We start from the raw sequence: 10,297 nt of genomic DNA, 5'->3' as shown, positions 1-10,297 counted from the left end.
AAAATGGTGTTACTGTATGTAGCCTGATATAGACACTGAATTAAAAGAGAAAGTGAGAAGGTGCAATACAAGCTTCCAGATGGGAATTCTCTCTCATTGGGTAAGGAGTGTTCTTTGTCCAGRGGTGCTATTCCAGCCAAATATGATTGGATCCCATGAGCCAGGACTTTGTATTATGGTCATGAACTGTATCAATAAATGTTACATCAAACTGAAGAGAGACATACTGCAAAACATCCTAATATGCGAAGGCACAATGTTCAGTGGTCTTCCACCAAATGGCATCATGCAGTGGGACTACGGTTGTGGCATCCCAGGAGCGTCAAAACACATTGTGGCTTGGAGGTTCCATCCTCCCTGTCCTCGTTCCAGTCACTTTGGATTCGGAGGAAAGACAGAGGAAAAGGGCCCTCTGCTATTTTTCRAAGTTTTTTCAGAAAATAATGCTATAAATTGTACCATTTAACAAGACAGAGCTCTGTTCATAATACCTTAGTCATACAAGAATGACAAGAGATCCAGTCTTTATTAATAGGATACGTTTATGATAAGATTATTATTGCTTTACAKTTCAAAATAATAAAAGCGTTTTGACAAAAAGCTACTTCAGAATRCTCAGCTTCCACTTGACACCGTTTCTCATTTTTGGGGGTGGTGGGGTCTCTGAATCTGCAAAGAGGAAGAGCATATTTTATTAATAAAACTAAAAAAGGGAATAAGAACATTTTAGCACCTAGTATTGCTAAACAAATAAGTAAATACTATGTTTTCAATAGCAATAAATAGGAATACTACTAAAACACACCTTGGGTTGCTGAGGTTCTTGGCTGTTGAAATGAAGCCATGATGCTGTTGGCTGTGGAGTTAGGACCTGTGATCTGAAGAACAAAATGGAAACAGGTTAAATGAACTCTAAGAACAAGTCTCTGTGTGTGTGTGTGTGTGTGTGTCTCACCGGTGCCTGGGTCTGCTGAAGACCCTCCTGCCACACCTCGGGAAGGGCCACCTCTATCATTTGGAGAGCCTCCCCATATGCATGTTGCAACCTCCCYGCCTGTCCGTCAAACTGGAACAGCACCAGGGCCTTCAGCAGGCTGTGCACCTCTTCTGCAGGGGTGGAACAAAACAATGTAAATCACACAGGAGCTGCCCACACCACTCTACCGTTTAAGTAGCACTATAACAAACATGAAATGAGACGATTAAAAACTACTCCAACCAGGTAACTAATTCCATTGAGGATTTCAGAGAAAATCATTATGTGTGAGAGTAGGCCAACGAGATGAAAGAGAGAGAGAGAAATGAAGGGGTAAGGGTGTGCATCTCCCACCTCTCATCTTGTCCACAGAGTGGATGATCTCTGCAAGGGCATGCAGCAGGGCCATGTCCTCTAGGGGGGTCCCTTCCTTCAGACTCAGCTTCTTGCGCTCGGCCTTCCGGCGGTTCTTAGACGACCTCCTGAGAGACAGAGGTCAGTTYCTATCTCATAGTGAGACTGCTGACACCTTACTCCCAAACCCACATCTAGCCCCACTAGGTATTTCATGTCATTTATACAGACGTGTAAAGTGCTGACTCACGAGGAGATGCGGGAGTTACTATGCGAGTACTTGGAGCCGGCATGGCTGCCTGTCATCACACTACTGGCCTCTGAGTAGAGCTCTGCCTCCGGACAGTCTGGGACATCCTCATCTAGAAGGAGATGGAGAGACAGAACAAGAGAAATGGAGAAACAGAGTGAGGGAGGGAGGTCAATGTAACATGGACAAGCCAAATTTAAGCCAAAGAGCCTTAAAACTACTATAAACTGTATAACGCAACAATYAATGGTTTACCCAGTAACTCCAGCCTGGCTTTTTCCTTAAGCTCCCGTACCACGGACAGACGGGTTTTGTGACGAGTGAACATCGCCTTCTGAGCTTCCAGGTAAGAGGTCTGAGAACTACATGCTAAAGACAGTGTTGATAAAAACARTGCATATACATTTGGTGCCATGAAGATGACCTATATAACGAATATATTGAACATTGAAACATCATTAGCACTTTGTCATGCAAAATGGGGGTTTACCTTCCAAGAGAGCTGGTTTGAGGTTYGTTTCAATGATGTCTTGTCTGTTGTACAAATACACCTAGAACAGACAAAAGAGAATGTCATTTTGTCTTGGTTTGGGACATTTTTGAAGAGCGTGTTGAAAGATGGGGGCCATCTTGTTAACTCACCAATCGAAGTGCTTCTTCCCAGACTGCACCTGTGATCAGAGCTGAGATGGCCTCCTCACAGTCCTTGGCATACCGCTCCAACAATATGGCCGCCTCCGTATATCTTCTGAGCTCTATCAGTTTCTCTGAAATGATAAGGGGGAAATATGAAACCAAATGAGCAGCACATATTGAATATCACAGCAACTTTAAAGACTTGATGGTGGAGCTGTGAGGCGCGGAGTAGCCACTGTACCTGCCAGGTCCCTGGCCAGCAGTGCCAGCTGGTCGGATGGCAGGGGGATCTGCTCTGCCACACAGAGGGCGTTCCTCCAGCTGGCACTGCCCACAAAGGCCTGGAGGGCGCGGGTCGCCTCGCCGCAGCGCCACAGYAACAAYCCTGCCTGCTCCGCCTGCTGCTGCTCCACCAGGTACTCGGCGTAGGCACAGCTCAGCGCCTGGACAGAGGTTAGGGGTTAGAGGTCAGAGACAGTGCGGCTMCTTATTTATTAAAATGTGYATTACCTTGTACTGAGGGCTGTCTGTTGGGTAGAGCSCCAGGGCTTCACTATACAGCCTCTGGTCCTTCACCAGATTCAGGGCCTCGGTGAAGTGCTCCTCACCTGGCACAAAACAACACCCAGTTTAGGTCATTCATTTCAAAATGATGAATTGTCCGCTTGATGACATGCTGAGCTGACCATGGCAGGACACACTCACCACACTTGCTGAGGTGATGCAAGGCCTTCCTGTATCTCTTGAGGTGTTTGTCGATGGTGTAGCGCTGGTAGTTGGACTCTAGAGTCTTCAGCATGTTCAGGAAGGGAAGGTACTCTTTGGGGTCCTTGAATGTTTGGGAAGGCAAAGGAGAATCAAATCGCTTTAATACCCATAAAAATGTATGTAAGTAGCACAGTCGTTTCTCTATTTGCAGTGAACGTCCAGTCATCCACCAAAGTTTCTGCAGCAATGGCTTCATCACAGTAACTGTATTAGGTACTGTTCTGTACAGTGAAGTACTATTTGACTGTCACTCACCTTTTGGGACTTCTCGGCCACCATGAGGACCAAGTCAAAGTCGTAGGTGCCCAGAGAGTGTTCATACAGCTCGTTGACATTGACCAAGAACAGCAGGTACTTCAGAGCCTCCTCCGCACTCACTGCGTTGGCAGCACTGGGTGGGTTCACTACAAATACACACGTTACAAACACAGATTTCAGATATCTTGATAACAATTCCTTGTTCGTCTTGCTGATCTGCTCGTGTCCCTTTTACCTCGAAGCTCGTGGACTTTCTGCAGGGCAACCTCCAGCTCAGGAACAGTCTTCTTCACATGTGACGTCAAAATAGACAGACAGTACCTGAGGATGATAATGACAATATTATTCTCTCTATCAAGAATCTTGTAAAAGAAACATGATTTAAGTGCAATACTAAACTCGGCAAAAAAAAGAAACGTCCTCTCACTGTCAACTGCGTTTATTTTCAGCAAACTTAACATGTGTAAATATTTGTATGAACATAAGATTCAACAACTGACATACATTGAACAAGTTCCACAGACATGTGTCCCTGAACAAAGAGGGGGTGTCAAAATCAAAAGTAACAGTCAGTATCTAGTGTGGCCACCAGCTGCATTAAGTACTTCAGTGCATCTCCTCATGGACTGCACCAGATTGGCCAGTTCTTGCTGTGAGATGTTACCCCACTCTTCCACCAAGACACCTGCAAGTTCCCGGTCATTTCTGGGGGGGAATGGCCCTAGCCCTCACCCTCCAATCCAACAGGTCTCAGACGTGCTCAATGGGATTGAGATCCGGGCTCTTCGCTGGCCATGGCAGAACACTAACATTCCTGTCTTGCAGAAAATCACACACAGAACGAGCAGTATGGCTGGTGGCATTGTCATACTGGAGGGTCATAACAGGATGAGCCTACAGGAAGGGTAGCACATGAGGGAGGAGGATGTCTTCCCTGTAACGCATAGCGTTGAGATTGGCTGCAATGACAACAAGCTCAGTCCGATGATGCTGTGACACACCGCCCCAGACCATGACGGACCCTCTACCTCCAAATGGATCGGACATTGCAATTTATTGCCCTGGCCACATCTGCAGTCCCTGGGCAGGGACCCTGGGCATCTTTCTTTTGGTGTTTTTCAGAGTCAGTAGAAAGGCCTCTTTAGGGTCCTAAGTTTTCATAACTGTGACCTTATATGCCTACCGTCTGTAAGCTGTTTGTGTCTTAACAACCGTTCCACAGGTGGATGTTCATTAATTGTTTATGGTTCATTGAACAAGCATGGGAAACAGTGTTTAAACCCTTTACAATGAAGATCTGTGAAGTTATTTGGATTTTTACGAATTATCTTTGAAAGACAGGGTSCTGAAAAAGGGCCGTTTCTTTTTTTGCTGAGTTTAGTTCAAATGCTCTGTAAATAGTGCAATACAAAACAAATGTTATTTGTTTCCAATGACAAAAAGGATAAGGATAACCCGTATCAAGAGCACACTCACTTGTGCTGGTCCATAGATTCCATGGTGCAGCGCAACGCATCACACACAATATCCACCTTTTTCCCACAAGCCACAGGGGCTGACTGTCCTGTAGTGTTCACTGGACAAGGGTACATTGTTGTAGTGGTATCTTCCTCCCTGAAAAAGGACAAAATATGTACATACTGAAACTAATGACAATTTCCTAAAATACATTACAAATGGGCATCGTTTGTCATTGTTATAGAAAAAACAAAAGGCTGAAAGTTCTTACTTGAGCTCTGTGAGGAACAGGTTGATGTGATTGATAGAGTCCAGCTGTCTCAGGAAAGTCTCCACGCTCTCTAAAAACACCTGCCCGAAAGCAACCACAGTCTTGTTGCATGTGCCATTCTACACCAGAAGGTCACAGACAGGTTAGTTGAAAAAGAAGAAGCGACCTGGTTGTGCGTTTACCCACCTTGGGGTTGTGGTCGTAGATCAGGTTGAGGTTGATCCGCAGCTTCCTCATGCACTCAAAGGCCTCTCGGAACTTCTGACTGTCCAGCCACTTTCGGAGCTGAGCCAAAACCAGTGCTCGATGGCGGATGGTCTCCAAGTTACCGCGAGGCATCTGCAGACACACATCCAACGTGCTCAAAAATCAACACGACCAGAGGCGTAGCGCTAAGCAATATGGGTAATAGCGATGATGTAACCTGGGTTTTTTATTTATTTTATGACAGACGGAACAGTTCAGACCTGTAGGATGAGCCTGGTGTCCTGGGGGACCACAGTGACGATTCTGGAGCCCCTCTCTACCCTGCGGAGAGTCTCGTCATTCTGGTCATTCTGATTCTGACCTCCGTCGGCAGCCAAGGCCACCTGCAGCCCTTTGACAGTGAGCGTGGTGAGTCGGAAGCAGCGGCAAGTGTGCGAGTGTGTGGTGAGCAGCAGGAAGTCGTCGTAGACCACGAAGGAGGAAACGTTGGAGGCCACCTGTGGATGACGAACAGAGGGAGGCAATGGCACCATCAGGTTGGTTAATAAAGTCAAATGTTTTTAATGAATGACATGAGTGCCACAGTCACTGCAGCTAATTCATTCAAGTAAGAGGTGTGTTTGCATCAATCACAATGGTGACTCTGCCTTTGTGCTGAATCACCAAGGCAAAACAATAGACATACCTCTGTCTCACCAACAAACAGGTGAGATCGGTCCGTAAGGCCTAACAGATGCTCCTGTTGACATTACCCCCCAAAAATCCCCTTGATTAGAGACCAGGAGATAGGTACTTTTGGCACAATCAAAATGATCAAATCACCAAATTATAGTAATATTGCCATTTTCTGTGAGAACAGTATTCAGTTAGATTGTTTCTTTACCTCTTCTATGGTAAACAGGGCCGTCTGCACACAGGGATCTGGGAAGTTGATTCTGCAGCCTGTTGAGTCCTGCCACTCCACCACACTAGGCTTCAGAGAGTCTGGGTACACCATACACAGATCAAATTATAATACTTTTTATTATATATATATATATATATATATATATATATATATATTTTTTTTTTTTTACATACAGTGCTGTTCCAGCTGGAGACATAAAAGACATCTCATGATCGAACTATGCAAGCAAGTCTACAAGCAATATTCTCATAACACAGGAAGTAGTCGTTACTGACCCCAGAGGAACTTCCTGATCTGGCCGTCCTCCAGCTGCAGCGCCACCGTGCCCGTCTTGGAGCTGTGACACATGCTGATCACGTGACCTTCAACCTCCACATGTGACCTGGGGATATAGAAACAGTTAGGGGGACATTTGACAGCACATATGTTGCGTTGTTGTCGTCAACTATAATTCCTCCTTACCTGATCTCCAGGGTTGGCTGGGGTCCCTGGGCCTCTGAGGGTCCCAGGATGAGCATCTTGGACTGGGACGGCCCGTCTGTACAGGCCCCCACCCCCAGGAACACATCCTCCCTCAGCCACAGCAGCAGACGCAGAGCCAGGGGCTCCTCCTGATCCACCGCAACCCTGCAACACAGCCACAGTGTTTGGGCGCAATACAACGTTAGTGTGGGGGTCATAATAGAAAAAGCTTTGGATGAATGACTGTCCCGATTGTACCTGTAGGTTGCCTTTAGCTGAGGGGCGTGTGTGACAGATCGGAATCCTCCCAATCCGGCTGCAGGCTCACTCAGTTCCGCAGTACCTGAACACATAACCAGACTTTATGTACCCAGTACCCGTCTTAATGAATTAACAGCACAGTATGAGTGGGAACGGAGATGTAGAGGAAAAAGCGGCCATGGAGATACATGTATCAAGAGATTAGGGGCGAAGAAAGAGAAGAGTAATGGCTGAGAAATAAGAGGAAACTTCAGATGACCCACCTTGGCCGTAGACAGAGATGTGTCCGTCGGCTGTGAGCGCTGCCAGCTCATTGGTCCTCTGGCGCTGGAAGGTCACCAGGTTGACGGGGGCGGGAAGCTGAAGGTCGTAGGCACACATGGGCGGGGGCACCACACACTGACGAAACGTTGATACGAGGACCTTGTCTACAAAACAGAGGCATTCAGACAAACTCAATGCGTTTTCGATGCTCCATATCTCCCCTGCTCTAATTCATTGGCCCTTTTTGAATACTTTTTTAAAAATGCACATTTCCTTCCTTCCTGTCCTTGAGGAAATCACTGATATGACACAGTACGATTTGTGAAAGCAATGGGATTGGAAACCATATCTTCATCTATCCACTCACTTAAATATCAGTGATCTGTCAAAGATTACTACAAACAATGTCCGTGTCTGACTGACTCACCTCCGTCGATCACGGCCACGTTGGCATTGTCATGCCCGTCCTCCCCGTGGCTGCGGTCGGTGCTCCAGCCCCAGTCGTAGTTCAGGCTGACCCAGCCTCGGGTCACCAGGTGCAGCCGCAGAGGCTTCTCAAGATCCCAGCTCACGTAGGCTGGTGCCCTCTGGGGGTCGCTGCCGAAGTACAGGTTCTGCTTCAGGTACCAGTGGTAGTTACCTACTGTCCACAGCTGAACTGGAGGAGGGACGAAGAGGGAGTGAGGCAGGGGCCAAAAAAAGCTATGCTTTTTGAAAACTAATAAAAAAGGCAGACATACATACATACACACACACACACGAAACCTTTCCCTCAGCCATCACATGCGGAAACGGTCAGAAAAGTTGGGGGACTGGGGCACAGTTAGTGTGATCCTTGATACTACAATGTATGCTGAACGTCCCTCCAGATCAGTTTAACACATTAGAACATCTACTTGGTAAAAAGGCAACAAATTGACTGAAAGACAATTTGATTAACCAATATTATAAATGTAAGAAATAATATTGGGAGTACTGGGTAGAGTATCTTACTGTATGTCTTGACTTGACCCCCCTCTCCCGGTGTCATGTCCTCCAGCCACACAGCCAACACAGTCGAGTCACTGTTCCATAGCAGCTCCTTCACCTGCAACAGTCACATAGATCTAGGATCAGTTGCCCTCCCCAAATCCTAACCATTAAGAAAATGCTAAACTGATCTTAGATCAGTGTGTATAGTATTTGTGTGACTGTCACCTACCTTGACCTGTTCTTTGCCAAAGGGCAGGGTGAAGTCGCCGTGCAGGAGGCCGTTCTTCTCCATAAACACCACACTGTGCTTGTTAGGATGACGCTGTGTGGCCGCTATCAAACTACCTGACGGTCTGAAACAAGGCATTGGTTTCAATGTAGCTCACACGCAAACCATGTTGTGATATTCGTTGTATTTGAGTACCCTAAAATATAATACAACAAGGTGCTCAAAGATGTTGAAGGATTCTCTACAGAAATCTTACTTCCAGCACAGTGACTGCTCCAGACCGTTGACGGTTTCACTTGTCGACTGTAAGACACACTCTCTGTTCCACACTCTGACCTTCCTGGCGCCTGAAACACCACACATATGCAATGCATGTGATACCAACACATTCTACAGTATTTATCGTTTTACAGAAATGGTTTCACTTCACTCCTCAGAGTTTGTAAAAAACATTGATTCTCACCAGTCAGGGGGCAAACTGCGCTCACAGCGAAGAGCTGCCCGTCTCCTCTCCAAGTCACCCTCGGCCTGCGGTCGTCCCACGACATGGCCGGCTGCACCTCCTGTCACAGAGAGAGAGAGAGGGGAGGGATAGAGACCTTCATCAAATAGTGTTCAACTGCTCTTTTTAGGGTGAAAGGTGAATACTCCTTACTATAGTCTTCCTCTGGGCAGCGTGCTTGCCCTCTGAACCATGGAACTGGGTCTCTTTCTTCCCCCAGCCCACTGTGATAAACTTCCCTAAAACACATTTTTAAAAGTGTGTCAGTCAACCATATGCGTCGTGTACATACAGAGATTTTACATTATGGTCCCATCTTAATGTGATTTGATCACTTACCCGCTCCAAAGTCATCCTGATGGATCCCAACCTCCGTGATGGGTTCAAAGTTTTTGGTCATCATGATAATGGTGTCCTGACCTGAAAGGTATCAAGAAAGAGAGCATTACTTCTGATGGCTCGTGATAGACCCCGTGAACAATAGACTATTCAATAAATGACCATCATCTAGAGGTGGTTGGTATACTGACCAGTGGTGAGAGTGACCAGCTCCTGGTCCGGGCTCCAGCTCATGGCTGACAGACCACTGTCCACACTGCCCACACACTCCAGCTGAGATGGACACCCACACACACATGAAAACAGAGGCAGAACAGACCTGTTATGAGTGCAATCTTATGTCATTTCAATAAACAGAGTTACTACTTCAAATCTTGATACCTGGTTAGTGTTCAGATTGTAGAGAATGACATCCCCAGTGGCTGTAGCCACACACACAGACTCCTGGTCTGGTAAGTCTTGGATACCAACAACTGTCCCACCCCCATCCTCTGGAAGATAGCGCTCAACTGTCAACGACACCTCATTCACCACCTGAACATGATGGGTATAGGAATAGTTGAATCCAGTGTGTTAGTGAATGGCTGGAACAAAAACCTGCACCATGTGGCTCTCCAGGACTAGGATTGGAGAACACTTCTATGCGTAAAGTACCTGTCCAGCTCGTGTGTCCAACTCTGTGACGGAGTATTCTGAAGCGATGAGCACGGTGCCTGTGTCCGTCCGAACAGTGAAACATTGCGGCGTGCCCGGGACTTGTAGCTTCAAGCAACGAAGGCTCTTCAGCAACCTCAAGTTGCGCATCACACACAAATCCTATTTACCTATACACAGATTGCGGCAATGAGCGTTGATTAGCATCTGTAGCTAGCAAGCTAGCCAATATGGAAAGGTAGCTAACTAACTAGTTGTGCGTGCAGAGACAAGCCATGGGATTCAATGTTAAAGTTAAAACGAATAAGTTACATGATGTGACACAAAGCTAAGTAACCTACCTTTGCGTAGCTCCAATAACATTTACAGAAGCTAACGTTACTGCATCAACAACACAACACACATGCTGCTGCGCTGTCAAATTATTTACCTTGCAACCCTGACGTAAAATGCTGAAATACGAAGAGCCCTATTTCAACGTCTCCCTCTTCCTGTACGGAGGATAATTGCATGACTTTGACGACTGACT

At 46.5% G+C, this 10,297-nt stretch overlaps 1 protein-coding gene across 1 annotated transcript; it reads right to left on the bottom strand.

Annotated features, from left to right (window-relative positions):
* Positions 1 to 507: 507 nt before the first annotated feature.
* On the bottom strand, positions 508 to 10,224 carry LOC111967533 (elongator complex protein 1). The gene is made up of 34 exons (XM_023992624.3): positions 10,110 to 10,224; positions 9,769 to 9,938; positions 9,496 to 9,648; positions 9,306 to 9,387; positions 9,115 to 9,195; positions 8,929 to 9,014; positions 8,737 to 8,836; positions 8,530 to 8,620; positions 8,274 to 8,397; positions 8,066 to 8,159; positions 7,500 to 7,730; positions 7,072 to 7,236; positions 6,806 to 6,890; positions 6,548 to 6,712; positions 6,361 to 6,467; positions 6,062 to 6,162; positions 5,864 to 5,917; positions 5,439 to 5,675; positions 5,158 to 5,310; positions 4,972 to 5,051; positions 4,719 to 4,856; positions 3,478 to 3,563; positions 3,240 to 3,388; positions 2,922 to 3,045; positions 2,727 to 2,824; positions 2,458 to 2,659; positions 2,223 to 2,347; positions 2,071 to 2,131; positions 1,836 to 1,949; positions 1,581 to 1,692; positions 1,331 to 1,458; positions 956 to 1,107; positions 806 to 878; positions 508 to 669 (listed from the first exon to the last, which is right to left on the bottom strand). Exons 2-34 carry the CDS (start codon positions 9,916 to 9,918, stop codon positions 602 to 604), a joined length of 3,969 nt encoding a protein of 1,322 aa, XP_023848392.1. The 5' UTR covers positions 9,919 to 9,938; positions 10,110 to 10,224; the 3' UTR covers positions 508 to 601.
* Positions 10,225 to 10,297: the final 73 nt, after the last annotated feature.

This window comes from Salvelinus sp. IW2-2015, linkage group LG8 (assembly GCF_002910315.2).
Source record: "Salvelinus sp. IW2-2015 linkage group LG8, ASM291031v2, whole genome shotgun sequence".
In the NCBI taxonomy this organism is placed as follows: domain Eukaryota; kingdom Metazoa; phylum Chordata; class Actinopteri; order Salmoniformes; family Salmonidae; genus Salvelinus; species Salvelinus sp. IW2-2015.
Note: the sequence above shows the minus strand (reverse complement) of the source record. Positions and strands in the feature narration are given on the sequence as shown.